This window comes from Lepisma saccharinum, chromosome 9, assembly GCF_977018435.1.
Source record: "Lepisma saccharinum chromosome 9, izLepSacc3.1, whole genome shotgun sequence".
Classification (NCBI taxonomy): Eukaryota; Metazoa; Arthropoda; class Insecta; order Zygentoma; family Lepismatidae; genus Lepisma; species Lepisma saccharinum.
The window spans coordinates 83,882,833-83,902,629 of NC_139237.1; the positions used below are offsets into that span (position 1 = coordinate 83,882,833).

At 37.8% G+C, this 19,797-nt stretch overlaps 2 protein-coding genes and 1 long non-coding RNA gene across 3 annotated transcripts in view; 2 read left to right on the forward strand and 1 right to left on the reverse strand.

Annotated features, from left to right (window-relative positions):
- Positions 1-10,951, forward strand: part of LOC145992785 (uncharacterized) — a 36,259-nt gene extending 25,308 nt beyond the window's left edge. The window contains exons 3-5 of the mRNA XM_083129183.1: positions 4,750-5,181; positions 7,163-7,608; positions 10,658-10,951. Of these exons, the coding sequence (XP_082985309.1) occupies positions 4,750-5,181; positions 7,163-7,608; positions 10,658-10,666 (887 nt within the window). The 3' untranslated portion in view covers positions 10,667-10,951. The remainder of the gene's footprint in view (positions 1-4,749; positions 5,182-7,162; positions 7,609-10,657) is intronic.
- Positions 1-19,797, reverse strand: part of LOC145992201 (uncharacterized) — a 223,757-nt gene that overhangs the window by 111,010 nt on the left and 92,950 nt on the right. The window lies entirely within an intron of this gene.
- The window catches only part of LOC145992200 (alpha-tocopherol transfer protein-like), a 38,263-nt gene continuing 34,557 nt past the window's right edge, over positions 16,092-19,797 (forward strand). The window contains exon 1 of the mRNA XM_083128527.1: positions 16,092-16,222. The gene's annotated coding sequence lies outside the window, so the exon portion shown is untranslated. The remainder of the gene's footprint in view (positions 16,223-19,797) is intronic.

Sequence of the window (19,797 nt, forward strand, 5' to 3'; positions counted from 1 at the left end):
GAGTTCCTAGTAAATCATTTGACGCGAATTTGTTTTCCTTGATTTGATGTAAAGAATAGTCAATTTACCATTCAAATTACCAATGACGTCAAAAACTTAACATATAACACACATATATATTGCATAATCTAAGAAAAAATATCATCTACGACAAGATGGCACTATTTATTTATCAGGTAATTTATTTTTACCTCCATTTCTCGCTTTACCTACAATTTCTCTGAAAATGTTCAGGACATTAGAAAAATCACTCAAGAGAATTGCGAAATCATGTTTTTCTTGCAGTCCATCTTCTCTTAAGGTCAAGAATATGTCTTTGATTTGCTATCACAATGTGATAAGATTACTTTGAAATATACCTCATAAGAGCATGTTTATAATATCCAAGTGCATGTACTTTGAGCATATATACTTTGCGAATAACATTGTTCGAAGTCTTTTTCTAGAGGTGAATACAATGAAGACTCTAGGTGTGATAGTCATCCTTGCACTTGCTGCAAGGAGTATTTATGCAGGTGAGTGGTTACGGTAGCAGACTGGAATTTAGATACTTGGTTATTCTTTAGTTATTTCTCCCCTACGTTATGTAGAGTGTATGTTCAAAGATTGCCACGTATGTATGTTTAACACCAAGTAGTCTTTGACTCAAATAGCTACAGGCTATGGATGCCTACTGGATATCCGTGAATAACTCGTGGATATCAAGAAATTTAACACGAATTTAGTGTACAGGAGGCATTCATTGGATGTTTCATGGAAATTTGTGTGTTCTGTGGATTAACGTTACTAAGATGTTCGCCTTGATATCAGGGTTTTTAAATGCCCAGTAACCAATAAATTCCAATGGGTTCTATTTGGTTGCGCTACAGGGCCGGAACCTTTCTTATTATAGGTCTCGGACCTATAAAAAGACCTAAAAATATCAAAAAAGGACCTAAAAACGGAAAAAAGGACGTACAAATGTTATCCAAATTAATTAATAACTTCAGTTTTAATTACATATTTAATGTATATGGTCGTATACACCGTGCTGAAAGCTTCAAAACAAGAGAAAGTTGCCACTTACAGCGCGACCTTCAAGACAAGTTACGGTTAAAGGATCTTGTGCCGTACCTGCTTCAGTCGTCCAAAAATGTTTTTCTCTCGTTTCAGGGATGGTTCAAATATATTTATTTATTTTATTTCTTTGCTACAGAAAGGATGTTTAAGAGGTGATGAACTGATGATGATTCGAATTGAGAATGGGCAGTAAAAACGTAGTCGAAAGAAGGTGAAGTTGCAAAAAAAAGCCGTTAAGACCTAAAAAAAGGCTAAAAAAGGACGAATAAGCCAAAAAAACGCCGAAAAAGGCAAAAAAGGACAAATAAAACCTACCTTTTTCTGGCCTACAATGACCCAAAATGACATATTGTGTTGGGCCTCGTCTTCGGACACTAGGAAAAAAAAAAAAGAATATTTCCTCAACTTCCGAGACCTACTTATCACACTTTAAATTCGATCCAAGTTGCGTATTGTTTCATTTCAATACGAAACTTGAACCGTATTTAAATTGATCCGGGGAAAAGGTTCCTGGACCGAATTGAAATATTTTAAGCATAAAAAGGTTCGTTACTATCCAGAACCCATTTACGCTTCCTGATTTTCTCTCCCGGACCGGAATTGAATTTATTTCAAATCCATGGACCTGTAAGAACTACAGGGTTATTAAAGGTCCTGGAACTCATAAATTCTAATGGATTCTATTCAGTGGCGAAGCGTCCTATGAGGCCAGGAGGCCGGGCCTACCCACGCCATCACTCTTTTAAAGGTGTATTTACTTATTTCGTCAAAACACATGTAATGCAATGGAAAAGTTTGGAATTTTCATTTATGATAATTACAAAAAAATTCTAACCCTGTCCAGTATACGAACTTTCCACGGAGTGAGACACATTTTCTGGGGCCTCTTCTCTTGACATTCTGTCGTACGGTCGTATATGCGGGAAGCCTAATCTTACGAGTACTGTACGTATGCTTATAACGTGCTCCTGAGGCCGGCCTCGCGGTGTTACCCACTAGAACGAACAGAATATCAGCAACACTGCATTTCCGCCAGGGTTGGAAATTTGTGGTGTACCGGCATTTTTTGTAAACATTAGCATGTGTTCGTGCAGAGATATTTCTATTTCATTGTACATTCTCCATATTTTGTACGAAACTTAGGTTTTCCTTCCTTTCATCGACAAGTGCAAGTGAAATTGAAAATTACGGAGTACTGTAGTTCTGACTTCGTTCTCTGGTCAGAGTGCTGATGGTCTTGTCGATTCACCCAACACCGTAGCGTAAACAGAAAGTCTAAAGAACTTATATTTGTAAAGTAAGTCTTCATACCAAATTATGTAAATTAAAATGCTAGTTACGCCTTATATTTACAAAGTAGTTTTACTTTCACTGGAAATAGAATAATTTACTTTTATCGTGAACGGGGATTTCCCCGCTCGTTCCCTCTCTGTGAAAACTTGCCTCCTGCTCAGGACGCTACAAGGGAGCGTGGCTCGGAGCGCGATTTTCGTGATGGTAGAGCTTTGTTTGTGATTCGTGTCTTGTGCAGCGATCAGATTTATGCAAGAAGTGCCGGACTGAAATGCAAGAACAATCGAGTTCTTAATTGAGTGAAGATGTAATCATCGGTAAGGTAGGACCCACTTTTGGTCTTTCATGTTTCCTTCTTATAACAATCATTTCTAAAATGTTTTCAATTTCAACTATATTTTCCTTTGCAAGTAGCAGTGGCAAGTGACAGCAAAATATTTTAAAAAAATTCAAAGTTGTTGAAACGTTATTTAATGCGTTAACACTGTCGTTGAATAAATATTACAAGCAGACATTTTTTTTTATGCAGCCGACACAAGCGAAGAGGTAGGCAGTTTCGTTTACCCTGAAGAGATAACAAGAGAAGAGGGCGTTCAATGAGAGTACAATGCAAGGGAAGACTTTTTTTGGGTTTAGGACAAAGAGTGTTGTGTTATGGGGTTATTGCGCGGGCCATGTCTGTTTCAGGTCTGGCGGAAAAGTTGGATTGGCAGAAAAGAGCTGAATTGGGCCTAAAAATTGGGATTCTATTATCTCAAGCAACTACATTTATTATAACCTGTTTATATGTTACATAGTAACCTGTCGTGTTGCCGGGTCCCAAACAAGGATCCTATGTTCTATTATCACGTAAAGGTGTCTACTAACACAAGGGGTAGAACAAACTTGGATGCGAAGTATACACACTGAATGAGAGAGATCACCTTTACTTACGTTTTTTCTTTAAAGCCCCTTTGGTGGTCATCCTAACACGTTACGAAGCCAGGTGACTTAATTGTGGTCATGCCAATGTTTCCTAATCATCTTTAATTCATTCTCCATACATTCTCATCGTCACGATTAACATAGAGCAGAACAAATGAGACGAAAATATTCAAAACTTAAATTATGTTTACTTGCACATACAGGTGACAGAAATTCATTTATCTAGAAAGCCAAGACCGGAATTAACTACAACCATTCCTTTAGTTAGACAACATATAACAATGGTGTTTTCCTCGGTGCGAGGAAGTCTTGCTAAAGAAACTAAGTTGGCAGCAGTAGAACGTACCAAACTGACAGTCGCTGAAAGTGCGGAATTCTGTCGTCTGCTCACGGCACAAACGTCACACTGACCCGAAAATTATGGGGAGGGGGGTTCTAGCCCTTTTCACCTCAATTGCAAAATAAATTTAGAAAAAAAGTGATGAAGAATTGACAACAGGGCTCGAGCACTATTCGTTGGATTTTCGCGATGTCCCATGATTGGTAGTTCTTTCTGGAGGTGTGTGCATAAATCAGGGGTTGAAAAAATACAAATAAATAAAAAAAAAAACGAAATGAACAAAATCTATCGATGACATCTGGTGGGCGGGAGGAGAACGTCTAAGACATAATTATCGTATTGATGGCCGGTAACAACACTTTTGAAAACGTCACGCCACAGGCAAGTAAAGAATAGTGTTGCCCACGAGACGAGACTTTGGCCTGTCTCGTCTCGTGGAAATGCTGTCTCGTCTCGAAAATATTCGTTTGTCTCATGACACATGGTCAATCTCGTCTCGTCTCGAATTTTTAAAAGGCTGTCCCGTCTCGTCCCGTCTCGTCCCGTGGGCAACACTAGTAAAGAAGCGGTCTGGAGAGACACTGAACCACTCTCCATGACATGGCCCCCCTCCCTTTCTTTTTACATATTTAAGCAACTAATGAAAATTATCGCACTTTTGTGCCTACCCTTCTAGGAAATCTACGCTTCGCCACTGATTCTATTGTGCTCCGTAACAGAACAGGAACCTTTTATCTCGCACATTACAAGTTCGGTCCAACTTGATTCATTTCAATACGGAACTTGGGCCATATTTAAATAAATTGATCAGGAAAAAAGGGTATCTGGATCGTATATGAATTGATTCCGAAAAAATGTTCCCGGACCGTACTTAAATTGATCAGGAATGAAGAAAGGTTCCTGGACCGAATTGAAATACTTTACAGCTAAAAAGGTTCCTTACGGTCATTTACGCTTGTTGATTTTCTCACCTGGACCGGAATTGAATGTATTTAAAATTCCGCGGCATTTAACAACCCTGCTTAATATTCTCTACGCAATCTGAAACGTTGTATGTGTTGTACGGCAACACGCTGTAAAAATAAAAACAGTATTTGTGACTAAGTAATGGACTAAGTTTCATCTTTCTACAGCTCAATGCAAGCACTTCACGACAACGACAGAGCAGTTCATCTGGTACGAGGAAGTCCGAGGTTCACACACAGAGTTCAACGTCAAGACAGAACACGATGCAGTGGTCAAACTTTACATAGACCCTCCACCTCACTCGAACAGCCTTAACCACTACGACATAGTGATCGGTGGCAGCGGGAACACCGTCGTAAGTGCCACGAACATGGGTCACCCTGTCACGACGGCGAATGTCGCGGGTTCGTTCCTCAATCCGGACCAGTACATCACCTTCTGGATCAGAAAAGAGGCTGGGTTGGTCCAAGTCGGAGACACTCACAACGCCACTGCCTTCTTAAAATTGCAAGATCCAGAAGTGATACCAGTGAATTATTTCACTGTGTCTTCCATTGACAACAACATAGCTTACTGGGAATATGTTCCTGATGGAGTGAGTAAGTAAAGTTTCTAAGTTTAGATTAATTCTTGTGAAAAATGTGTGATAATAAGTGTTGTACATGGATTAGAAAGTTCAAGTATGCAGCCATGGGCTGAATCAGTCATCAACGTTATAATTGTCGAGCTAGCTAGTTATTGTCTATGTGTGTGGCACCCCTGGCCTATATCCAATGTGACACTAAGTCTATTGTGCGCAGTGATGTACAGTGGGATGCATAACGTCCATCAGCACGTTAATGCAAGTAATTTTTGCCCAGAGCTTCAAAAATGGAAACATAACGCCACGTAAGCTGCTGACAACCTCTGCACCAGCATACGTACCGTGCGATGCATATGTATTCCCAAGCAAATTGTCCATCGCCAAGTTTATTCTATTTGTTTCATGCAATGAGAGCTTGAAGAATTGAAACAAACGCCAAACAAGTTGCTGACAGGTTCCGCACCAACATACGTAAAAATACTTTTATTAAAAACACGCAGGATGCAAGACATAAATCAATGAAAATAGACATAGAAAATGTGCCGAGGAATACTTGTGCATCGCACTGTACAAATCTATTCCTTAAAACACACAGGATGCAGGAGAAAGATCAATAGAAATAGCCATGGACAATTTGACGAGCAATTCTTGTGCATCCCCACTGTACCAGCGACAAAGTTAATGTATCATCAGAATGTGAAACAATAAAACGACAGTGTCGCAATATGCAGATATTAAACACATGAATGTTAACAATCTCTAGGTAAGAAGGTTTTACTATAAGCTCTGTTGGGGAGGGGATGTCCCTATCGCCATCAAACGGTTGGACAGAAACTTTATGTCACACTAAGTGATAAATCTACCGTTGTTATGTCATCACGAGAAAACAATCCATTTACCCAACCTCTATATTTCTAATAACCTTGGTATAAACATAAAAATGTATGATTCACATACCTGAATGAAATATAAACAAGTAGTGCATATAACATGTTATCAAAGAAGAATATGATAATAGGATTGTGTTATTTAAAGATCTACGTTTAATATTGGTATACATTTATGTTGCTTTTACCAGAGTTAGTAAACAATATAACGTTACTTGCGGTATATGCGTTAATATCGCGTTACCAAAATTACATTAATAATTGTAAATACTTCGATACTTTACATGAGTTACCTTGATAAATTCAGAACTGGAAGACTTTTTGCCAGTTCGAAATATGGCCTTGTTATGTTGTTTTCAGCTTGTATGTGTAAATTTACACAGAAAACAAATGTGACGCTCTTGTAACAACTAAATGTAACTGACAAAATAACAGTAACTAAAGTTGTAACTTTTCTGTAGGTAAGCGACGTGAAAAAGCAGAAAGAATTCACTAGTGAAGAGTTGTTTATTCAGGGACTCCCCGATGGCGCAATGGTAGCGTTGTCGCCTTGTAATCAAGGGGTCGCGGGTTCGATACCCGGTGGAGGCACAAGTGGTTCGGATCCCACTTTAAACTGTAAGTCCAGTCCCGATTAGCCTTACTGTGCATAAAGTGGACTTAAAACAACAAATCAATACAATACAGTTGTTTATTCAGGACTCTGAAAAGTAATCTCAAATGTGGAACTTGACGGCGAAGAGAATGATGAATATTTTAAGAATGGGTAGAATTTCATGTTTGGAAAGTTATTCAAGGCTATGACATTTAATCATTTATGTTTAATTCTTCTGATGACGGAATTAACTACTTTGTCTGTTCTCTTCATATTTCAGATAGTACAAAAGCTTGTGACAAGCTTGAAGTATCTTGCTTGTATCTTGTGAAAGTCAGTTGGATACGGCAAGCTTGATATAACCATGGTGTAAGCTCTTTGCAAGCATGCAACTTTATGACAAGCTTGCTACAAGCCTGATGCAAACTTGCAGCTTGCTGGGATTGTAGGTGTTGCAGTTTTGTAAAGATTCTTTTGATTTCGGTATCGACCTAATGTCAAATGTCTATTTTCAGACTGCGTCGACATAACAACAATCGGAGACGTGGAAAGCGTGTCCTACGGACTGAAAGCAGTTGGAGGCACAGATGCGAAACTGGATTTCCAAGTAGCACTCACGGCGCCTGCGCAGAACATATACATACAAATGGCAGAAAGAAGTTATCCGAGTAGTCTAGCATCTACCATAATCATTGAAATCGCAGGAGGATCTACCACAAGCATCTACTGGGGAACCAAAGTATTAAGTACAACGTCCACGCCTGGTATTGTCAGCCATCTTCAAGTCACCGATCTGTGGGCCGAGGTGACGGATACGGAAGTTTTGCTAGGGCTGCGTAGTTCACCCGATGTACCCGTCGCCAGGGCTAATCTCACAACACCTATTGATGTTATGTATTATTCTCTATCAGGGGGCACCAATGCCAACGAAGTTGTTTGGCTAGTCAACTGCGTGACTCCGGTAAGTGAGCATTGTATTCATCATATTACACGTCGCTTTTCTTCAACTTTTCACCAATCGTGAATAATGATTACATGAAATTGTTGAAGGGACAATCACAAAAAATCCTCGAGACCTTTCCTGGAGGTAAGGGAACAAAATTAAGTTGACAGCAATTATGTAATATTACCTCCAATTTTGATACACTTAGCATGGTTAAGGTTTCTAATTCAGTTACCAGGGTGCCTACAATCTCGTAAAAACAAAAACTCCCTGATTTTTCCAGGGTCTTCAGAGCAATTCATGTATTTACACATTTGTATAATAATTACATTACATTTTAGTTAATCACTACACTTAGAAACCCACTAAACGAAGTTAAAAATAATAACGAGAAGGAAAATTGAACAGATATTTACTGTTGGATATCAACGGTGAGCTTTTGTGTAATATTTGTCACGTATTGACCAATGATAAAGAAAGGATTCTTCTCTTATAAAATCATAACAATCATAGCATAAATACTATACAATCACAGAAACATTTAGCAAAATATGTAATAATTCTAATATGTACCAAACAAATTTCAACAAGAAAGCGGTAAATGCCAATATAGATACTTGCTGTATTAGATTTCTTTGAAAAAAGTTCAAAACATGATTCCTTTTCCGAGAGCAAGGTGGGTTATATAAATGAGGCTGATTTAAGTGGCGATTTAAATAAATAATTTGTAGAATAATGTACATAAGGATTTCGTAGATATCAGAATCACTTTTGGTGAAAGTACATGAGTCTCGTAATCATTTAATGGTGTTTATTAGGCTCTAGGAAAGGAAACAAAATATATGTACTTAAGGGGTGAAGCTCATACGAAATCAAATATAATATGCAAACTGTAAACACACATAAATTTATCTTGATATAAAATTCAATAATTTTTATAAGCAAACATATGAAACATTTTGCGTAGAAAAATATGCAAAATACTAATCATACTAAACCGTAAATACTGTAATCATTAAATTGTAAATAAACATGACAGCTGATATCTTGCAAACTGTCATTTAAAAAATTGTCGAAATTCAGCTCCAAAGATTAAAAAAATAATTTACGTTACAATTATAGACTAGGCTACTTCCAGAATGTTTTCTCTGGAAGAAAATTTACTGAAATTATTATAGTTTCACAAACATTTCCATAGTAGGTTCATAGTATGAGAAACAGAAAAATGTATATCTACATATATTTTTTTAATGGCTTTAATCAAACTATTCAAATATTTTACAAGGCCGTTTACTAGAACAAGCCTTTCTATAAAGAAACAAATCTACTATATGTATGGTGCCGAGAACTATACAAGCCATTTTAAGCGTGGTTTTTAAAAAAAATAAAAAAGAGATTTATTTTTTTTAAAAAATCCGATTTAAATCAAAGAAATAATAAAAAATGATTTTGTAAATAAAAATCATGATTTTTATCCAGCTTGTCGTACAGTATTTAATATGTAATTTCTATTGTAACTGCTGGTAATATTCACTGTATCAAATTGTACTTTAGTATGTCCACAAGTTCAAAATTTCTTGCTGTTCCTTTTTTTTTGTTCAACAACCTATTTTTAGTGTATTTCCATAAAAATTCTATTTTTTTCAGATACACATCTCCATGACATTTCCAGTTTTTTCCACACTTACAATAACAAAAACAACGGTGTTAATGGAACGCACGCAAGACAGGGATTCCAGAACCCCCACGTCACATTTTGATCAAGGTTTAACCTCAGTGTTGTTAAAATAACACACCTAAATGGTTGTATTCAACACCATTTTAACATCACTGAGGTTAAACGTTGATCAAAATGTGGTGGGGGCGTTCAGGAACAACTGTTGCTTCATAATGAATTGTTTCAAGTTTCATATGGAAATAATTATAACTACACAAATTATAATAGCATAATTTTGCTTCTACTTCAAATACTATGAGAATGAGCCACCGAAAAGTTGATCTACATAAGAAGTCAAATTACACACAGAAAAAGTAAATGTATCAGGTTACACAAAAAATGCATACCGTTTGTGGCTCAGACCAAATGTCATCGACAAAAATGCATTAAAAAGCACAGCAATTGATACACTGAAGTATAGCTCGACACATAAAAACTCACTGTCATCAGATGCACTTCGGAGTTACCTTTTCAAACGATATACATCAAATGCATCAAACTGCAAATCTGAACCAAAAAAAAACTTTAGTGCATCAATCTATGCGTTTCTGATGCATCAAATATATTTCATGCAATTATAGTTTTCTGTGTGTATTTTTCACTCACTCGGAGGAAATGTTTTCTTGGAGCTATTGCGTTTTTCATTTTTTTATGCAACGTCATTAAGGCAGTGGATCGGAGTAAAAATATTTAGTTACATTCAGTAGTAACAAGGACAACACCATGTATTTTTTAGAAATAGTTTTTTGTCACATTAATCTTCAAATGCCCCTGCTAGCATTCCAATAGGCTATATACATTGTTCATATTAATTATAGTTTTGATGCACAACATTTTGGTCAGATTTATAAGTAGTTTGTCATCTAATAGTGAAATTATTAATATATCTACACTAAGCCAGTCATGTTATTCACATAGGAACACGGCGCATTAATATAACAGTGCGATAATACCGACCACAGAATAAGAGACTAGTTTGAGAGGACGAGTCTACGCATATTAGGGGAGGTAGGTATAAACGTGCACGAAACAGTGCTGTGGGTTGCTGATCAGTATTTCGTTTTTTTATTATTATTATCACGTGCTTCTTTTTGTATGTGATGGTATTTTGCAGTTGACATTACCACGTATGAAAGTTCAATGTTGTTTCAACATCAGACGATATTCACGGAACCTGTTTCCGTTATCAATTCCTCCCCATATTTTGCCAGTAGACTCGTCCAGCCAGCGCATGCGCTATGCGTCGATAGTCTCTACTAACACAGACTTGTTCATGAAATAATAAGACCTTTCCTTACAAACAAAACAATATTCTCATGCAAGTGTTAATTCTGTGTATTTTCTTTTCAGCCATCTTAATCCAACAATATACACCATACTTACAAATCAAATTGTTCGTTGTGTGCTGCAAGATAATGATGGACCTAATGATACAAAACACTCTGAAACGTTCGTGTGATTAACTTTCAAATAATATGCCTACTAAAGTACAACAGCTTTAGACAAATCTACTTTACGAATGAGAATTGTATCAAGTAAAATAACGCTTATTTTCCGTGTAAATTTATATTGGTGTGTGTTAATTCATTGAAAAGAAATTCCATGTGGAAGTTTATACTACTTTTGTAAAATATATTAATATATTAAATAAACTTTATCAGTTTACATTATAATGTAATTTTTTGGGTTAATCGAGAATGGACCTACAGTTTCTGCAATGTGTTCTAATATGCTGAAATAAGTTCTAACTGCAAAATTCGAAAGTTAATGTACAGCGGTATGCGCAAGTATTGCTTGGCAACTTCTCCATTGTTATTTTCATTACATTTTCTCTTGTATCCTCCTGTCAGCCACTGGTCTGGTATTTTGTTTCAATTCCAGAAAATCTCATTACGTAAAACAAAGGAATAAACATGATATTTGATTCTTTTATGGTTCAGATCTAACTTATAACTGTAGGTCTTGCTCTTATTGGCGTTTCTTTGTATAAATTAGACATACACTCCGTCCTTTGAATATGTGAAGCATAATGTAGTATTGTATTGTAATGTAAGTATTGACATGTCCTATATTACCATGTACTGTTATTTGTACACACTGGTAGTCCTTGGACGCAAATAAACTAAACTAAACTAAACGGTAGAGAAGGGGTGAAAGCGAGTTGGTGGAGCAAAGCAGTGCGCGCTGCTGGAAACGGCTGGTAGCTGCAGCAACTAGTCCCCCCCCCATGCACTCGCTTCTCCTCTCGCGCGTTCATTGGTTTAGTCCTATCGAGTCACTGCTTCCGTAGGCTTCGTTTCGCTCGCTTGCTTCAGTGTAAATCCTTTCTTCCTAGTTGAGATAGAGGTGGAGGGAAGGAAGAGACAGATAGAAAAGAAAGGGAGAAAAAGTGATGAAAAGGAAGAAAAGAGCTTGGAGAAAAGAGAAGAGAGAAAAAGGGAGGAAAAGAAAGGAAGAAAAGGACAAAAAAGGAGAAAAGAAATTAAAAGGAGGAAGAGAGTTTGGAGAAAAAATAAATTAAAAGAAGGAAGAGAGTTTGGAGAAAAATAAATTAAAAGGAGGAAGAGAGTTTGGAGAAAAAGAGAAGAGAGAAAAAGGGAGGAAAAGAAAGGAAGAACAGGACAAAAGGGAGAAAAAGAAATGAAAAGGAGGAAGAGAGATTGGAGAAAAAGAGAAGAGAGAAAAAGGGAGGAAAATACAAAAAGGGAGGAAAAGAAATGAAAAGGAGGAAGAGAGATTGGAGAAAAAGAGAAGAGAGAAAAATGGAGTAAAAGAAAGGAAGAAAAGGACAAAAAGGGAGAAGAAGAAATGAAAAGGAGGAAGAGAGATTGGAGAAAAAGAGAAGAGAGAAAAAGGGAGGAAAAGAAATGAAAAGGAGGAAGAGAGATTGGAGAAACAGAGAAGAGAGAAAAAGGGAGGAAAAGAAAGGAAGAAAAGGACAAAAAGGGAGGAAAAGAAAGGAAGAAAAGGACAAAGGGAGAAAAGGAAAGTGACGAAAAGGACGAAGAGAGATGGGAGAAGAAGAGAAGAGAGAAAGGAATGGAGAAAAGGAAAGGAAGAAAAGGACAAACAGAAAAGAAAGGAAGAAAAAGATAATGATGAAAAGAAGGAAGAAGGATGGAGAAAAAGTCAAGAAAGAAAAAGTAAATGGAGCAAAAGAAAGTAAGAAAAGGACAGATAGAAAAGATAGGGAGAAAAAGAAAAGGAGGAAAAGAGAAGGGATAAAATAAAAGTTGGAAAATAAAGGAAGAAAAAGAAAGAAAAGGGAGAATAAGCAAGGAAGGAAATGTGAGGCAGAGGGGAAGACAAGGAAAGGGAAAGGAAGTAAAGTGAAAGGAGGAGGGGAGGAAGGATAACAAGAATGGAGTGAAATAAAAATTGAAAGGAAGGACAGAGCAGAGAGGGAGAAAGAACATTAAAAGCTAAGGAGCAACGCAACACATAACAAGTGCCTCCACTCTCACGCACTGAATCGGCTGGGAACTCCCAAGCGCTTGACCCAATTATATCACGTGTTTAACCACCATTTGCAAACCTTGAATGCCTCTTGTCCTTCATCGGTATTAATTACTTACGAACGATGCACTTCACGTGCCTCGCAGACTATAAACAAACACTGTTACAGCTGTCTTCTTACGTGAAATGCACAAACCATCTTTTTAGCCCATGTTAAGTCACGGGAAAGTCTCACGGGTATCTATGCAAGTTCCTGGGAAAGGAAGGTGGAAGTTTGCGAGCTTATTGAGCACTGCAAAAACAAAGACGTCCAACATTTTTCAAATCTTTATGACTACAAGTACAGTTATGGCGAACGGAAGATCGAAGTATAAATGTTCGCCTTCGGAGCTTCTCCTGCTATAGGCTAGGTAGGTTTCATGTGACGTCAGGATGCGTAGAGCCAATTTGTGGACAATTTTATTTGTAATTTGCAAGGAAATATTCACCATATCTGCACCAACTGCACGTTTGTTTTAAATCACGAATCACTGTGTTAGTATCACTGCTAACCTACAAGCGGTGAGGGGCATAAAGAAGAAGAAATATCGGTAACACTTTACTATAGGGGTGACGGATTTCTTACTTTTTACAGAGAAAGTACTTACGCAAATCATTTTCTGTAGCGTTGTGGAAGTTCGTGAATATAGTTTTGATCCATTGTAATGCGAATCCATGTTGTTTTCTGCGAAAATCTCTGTCCGATCCGCTGTTCTGCTGCCGCCATTTGCTTTCTGCACGAGAGCACAATGTTCGGTGTGTTAGATGATGTAAACCCCGTAGTCAGTGTTTCAAACTCGCCGTGTTTTCACTATATCATGACATGTCGAGTATTTTTTTTTTTAACTATGCTTGCCTAACCTAACCTTACGGAAAATGGTTTGTGGGGCTAACGTCAATGGTTTGCGAGATATTAGCATAATTTCAAATCCGGAGACGAAAGTAGGTATTTTCCGGTGAACAAGGTTGCAACACTGCATAAATGGACAAAACACACTCACAACGCGCGATGAACCAGTACGCTATCGCCATAATGTGTGTTACAGAATCGAAATAACGAGTAACAGTAAGTACTCGTAAATGTAAGAAATAGACATTATTTTCGTTAGAAATTCATTATTTCAGCTAGAAAAATGTTCCGCAATGCAGAATAGTACGTTAGCAATGTAAAAAAGTGCGAAATAAATTATTTATAGGTGTCACCCCTATAGTAAAGTAGTACCGAAATATCTCCCGCCAGTTTGAATTGCGTATGCTTACAAGAACGAAGCCACGATGGAGCAGTTTGTGACGTAGGTGAAACGCACCTTTAAAGAGATTGATGCCATAAACGCCATAATTACCATCCACTTCTATGTTCTTTGAGTTATTTGGTATTAAATTATGATCACAGCTGAAAACCTTCTACAGGATTATATTGCATATAAGCATACCACTGTTCAATTTTATTAAAGCGTTTATGATATTAAAACAAGCAATGTTAGAAGAGAATAAAACTACCATGCATGACACGTGCAGTTTGTTGCCATTCTTTTCCGCACATGTCGCTTTAGTCTGAAAATTCCCTTGCTGACCGGTGAGATCACAGCACTCACTCCCCCCCCCCCCCCCCCCCCCCAACAATTGTACAGAACACGGAAGAGTAACGAATGAGCAAATGGACTTGTTCAACGAGTTCCCCACGTTCTTCGTCAAGGGCCTTGAAATCGAGAGTAATGTCGTCATGTTGTTAAAACGAGCAAAAATTGTAGTTTGCCAGCATTCCCTCTTTATTATTATTATTATTATTATTTTGCGTGTATCAATGCGTATACCTGTTCTTCACAAATGGAAATTTGAACCAATCATAAAGGCTACAGTGAAAACCTATTTCCAATTAATGTCCGAGTAGCAGTATTCTTACAATGTCTAAACAGCACTGCAAAAACTGACCGTAATTTGTCTGTGAAATCACTAGCACAGGACGAGAGTGCCAGTGATGAAACCGTAAAATCACAGTTGATAAAACACTATCGCTCTTCGCCTTTCATTTGTTAGTTTAATGCAGCTCCAGTGCTCATGTCGTGAGCCTTTTAACATGGGCCAACTTGAAGCCAAAAATTTCGAAGCCAGGGGATATTATCATGGCGTAGACCATACCCTTTGAAGATTGGGAGCCATTGCACCACACAGGATTGCAATTTTCAAGTTTACTAAGAAAGATATAACTCTATATATTCAACTCCACAAGTGAGAACAAATAATTTCTTCATAAAAATGAAAACTTAACAACCTCTTATGCGCATCTCCGCCATATTTGCATCCCCACGGCTATGCGCGAGCGAAGATGCGCGGCTTGAAACAGAACCGCATCGTTTCCAGTCTGTAATTAGAGGTCTGGTTTTATCTAGGAAATTGTGATAGAGAATAGTCGTACTTCCAAACTGTTACAGTATGAACAAAAGTGAAAGAACACAACGTTTCTTTTTCTGTATCTTTTATATAAAATTCAATGCTATTTGAATTCTAACCTACATATTAAAAGAAGTATTTTCCGATACTTCTTTAAATGTGATGAAGATACCTTGCTAGAAGGTTGAAACGTTACGTTTAGTTTATGTTTTTAATAAAATAAATTACTGCCTTGGTCAGCATATTTAGTTTTTCGTAATCATGGAAACAAGGCTTAATGGTGTTATAAATGAAGATACAATTGAAAAGTTCAGCAGTCCAAACGCACCACTTCCATTCCTAGCCTACAGCCGACTTTAGTAGATAACTGGTTAGCACAGCGCGCTACGACGTGAGAGGTCAAGGGTTCAAATACCGGCCTGTACATGGCTTTCTTTGTGAGTTTGCCTTTATCAATTTCATCACGTATCTTCGCGATTAGCCAAAAGTAGCAGGAAAGCTACGCTAAATAACAAAACTCAAGTCAAATGACTAAATTACAATATACGTAAGTGAGAATTGGTTATACCATGAAGCATGAGTGTTTCCCCATTTTTTCTTCCGAGAAACTAAACATGCGACAACGATTTTCTTTCTTCTTTTTTTGAAATTCCCCATGCTGCTACACTGAACCGCAACTGAGCAAGGGGGCCGACCGCGATGACGTCACCGCAGAGGGAAAACCTTGATGATTCCAGGTGCGTAAATTTTTGTTTTGGTCCACGGGATGCGGCAACGGCATTCACACACGGGAGAACCGGTTGCATTCTGCTATGACCTTGGTTCACCTGGCGCAACCTGGCAACACTGCTTAGCGAGAGGTGTTCTGCTATTGACTGAGGTCCTTGGCTGACACGGTCGTCTTTTCTCGCTCGCTTATTCTTTGGCGGTGCTTCGCTCTGGAAAGACGGACCTTCCGAAGAATGTGTGTCTGATTCGACACATCCTAGATTCACTCATCATTTACAATCGCTGCTGTTTGGATTACATGTAAGTGTCAAAAATTTTAACTCGGTGCATTCACCTTGTACTTAATTTTAAAGTCTGTTTATATTTTTATTGCTTGCTTTTTTGTTTCTGGAACGCCAAAAACCGGTTTTGATGATTGGCCGACTTTTGATCTAGGACAAGCTTCTTCTCTGTAGCGAGTCCTTACACAATGTTTGCGACAAAGAAAGTGGAAATTGGGATGTGTATGGATGTGTGCGCGTCCATATGTGGGCCAGGAATATTAGGCGAAATTTATCAGTTAGAAATTTGGTTTCAATGACAAGTATTGTAACGCATTGATAAAATCATTGATTTTATCTTATTTAAAAAAAATATTTAGCGTCGTTTTTCTGCAACTTTGACTAATCGCGACGATGAAATTGGTGAAGGGATATTCACAAAGAACACCCATTCCGGGATTCGAACCCGGGACCGCGTTGTAGCCGGATGTGATAACCACTCAGCCAAGGAGGTGAAGTTCTTTGAACAAGCCACAATTTTCAATTCAATAGTTCTTTGTGGGGGAGGGGGGTCACATTTTTTTTTCTTGTTTATAGCGAGCATGAAGTTGTTACTATCTGAAATACCTGATAGATTGACAGAACAGTGAAAACACGCCTTTTATGTCATGGAAACGAACGAAGGACTTGCCAAATAAATTAATCAGTCTTTGAAAACCAAGCTCTGTCGCATTTTGTTTTCTCACTTTATGCCGCAATTTTTTATTATTATTATATTATTTTATTATTATTATATTCTTAACTTTTAGGGTTATGTGCAACAGGGAGGAAATTATATATGAGTTTTTGTTTCAAGTCAATTTATGCACAGATAAGCTAATCGGAACTGGATCTCAAGAGGCATCCGAACCACTATGTGCCTCCGAGACACCTTGATTACAAGGCGAGGACATTACCACTGGAGAGGCCAGGAAACTAGATATAACTTATGGTTAAGCCGGCTCCCCTGGCGGAGCTGTTAACACATCGTGCTACGACGTTAGGGGTCCCCGGGTTCGAATCCCGGCATGGGTATTTGTGAGTGTCCATTCATCAATTTCATCATGTCTTCACTCATCCCCATCTACGCAAATTAGCCAAAAGTGGCACAAAAGCGAACTAAAATAAACTAAATCAATGGTTAAACACAGAGGATCCATGACTAAACAAAGATTCTAGAACTAGTAGTGTTCGCCAATACTGTACACACACTGAACAGAAGTGTAAAATCCATCGTTTATACACTAACACACAACAGTTTTATATTCCAATACGCATTACACATGAGAACACTTTATAATTCAAACTTTACAGGTCGTAGTTGGGTGGTCGATTTTGCACAGAGTTCCCGCAAAAGCAAAAGTAAAAATTGCTGAAGACAGGATGCCCTGTAAAATCAAGACATCTGGCAACCCTTAGAACTAGGCTAGAAGTCGTGTCAAAAATGAAAACTTACACAATTTACTACACCAACCTTAATTTTTAAAAACTATTGGATACTCTAATTTCCCCATAAGAATAATATTTATTTTCTACATATTTCGGTCATATTTTTCACGTCCTCTGAGAAAAAGAACCATGTTTACGAGGATTGCCATTTTTATTTTCTTTAAATGTATTTTAAAACCTTCCACAAAAGGGAAACAATATTTCGATATTTAAATGTTCCTGAAGATGGCTCTGTTAGTTATTTCAGTAAATGCTATCTTTTTTCGAGGCAATTGACTCACATTTTTAACAAAAATGTTCTGTTGATTTAGAATTATATGTTGTCCACTTACACTGATTTCGTCAGATTAATCTATCCACAGGTAATTTTCGATTCTCATTTGTTTTTACTAAAAGTTTCCAATCTTTGTTATTGAAGAAAAAGATCAACGTAACTTGCAGTATTCTGTACGTATTTCTTCTTAGGAAGTCAACATTTTTACGATATTTTACGTGATTGTTACGGCTTTGGTCATTGTGATTCTCTTCGACCGGAAGGCGATTAATTTATCAATAGACGATGCCGGAATAAGATATTCTTATATCCATATTATCGTGCTTCGTGCGAGACACCAGCAATATTTCATTTCTTCTCGAAGGTTTTGTAGCCACTTAACCTATCAATTAATATTTATGCTAAGCTTTAATTCGTAGAAATTCTCAGGGAAGTAGCCACGGAGGGGGGGGGGGGGTGTAGAGTACTGTATCGATCTAGTCCACATATACCTACCGTACACAACACATACATACAGAGTGTTCTCTCAGCGGCGGCTGAAGACAATTTTCACATGGGCGAGTTTGATTTCTAGCGCCCTCTACTTTCCACCTGTCCTCGTATATTTACGGTTTTAATTACAAAAAAATAATAGCCTTATTTTTGTATTCTTTAAATGTTAATATTAGAGACATGTTTCTTTATACCTGCATAATATCAAAATAACAGTAATCTCTTAACTTAAATTGCTACATGATTTTGCCTTTTTGTGTTGTATACATGCGAGAGACCCGGGTTCGATCCCCGGCGGGGGAGAACCGGATTTTTTCCACATGTTCAAGTGGCTCCCGCGCTCACGGGGTACGGGGGTAAAGGCGGCCAGGGCGTGATGCTGACCACATCACCCCCACCTTCGGCCGTGAAATTTGGGACCTAACTCCACACCACCTATACTCCTTCATGGCGTGGTGCAAAGCACAGAGGAGCACTTTACTTTTTATGTTATGCAGCAGTAACTTCAATTAATTTTTGTCTGTACAAAGCCCGCACTTTTTAAAACAAGTAGCCTCGCTTATGGTGTAATCTGGTTCACGAATGTCTCTAAGGAGGGACCAAGGTTCGATACCCGGTGGAGGCACATGGCCCAGTGGTTCGGATCCCACTTTAAGCTGTAGATCAAGCCCCGATTAGCCTTTCTGTGCACAAAGTGAACTTAAAACGTCAAATCAATGAAATCTAAGAGGGCCAGACTCTTTGACACTAGATCACGTTTCTTCTCGATCTAACACAAGTTTGCCTCATTCTCGGACACACGTCGTCAAATTTAGAAGTACCTGGTACCGTTGTCGTCTCACCCGTGTTACAATACAAAATTTAATAAAATTCACTACATAAAAATATTTTTTTCATTCTTTTTGATCCGAAGTACTGACTGCAAGAAAAAAAAATGTCAATCTAACTTGTATGACTGTTGGAAGACCTTGAAGCTTTGCACCAGTTGGAACGTCCGTTACCCAAAGGGCATAAAATGCATGTGCGTCTAATTTATATTCTCAACTTTCTCAAGGACTCATTAAAGAATTACTGGCTGGACCATTACCGATGCCTTTCCATACATTTCGCTGAAGCTACACTGAACCTGGCGTTTCCTTAAAAGGAAATAATGATGTTAAGAAAAAACTGCAGAGAGTATTGAGTGTGTGACTCACGATTTTGACTGCTCTACATTTTTGATAGGGCAGAACAGGGCATGCATGTCTCTTGTTTGTCATTTTCCGTCGTCGCGATTATTCTGATGAGGCGCAGCAACTAAACTTTCAATACAAACACTTTAGTTATTAATATCAGCCAATAATTACTAGGCTCTTACAGAA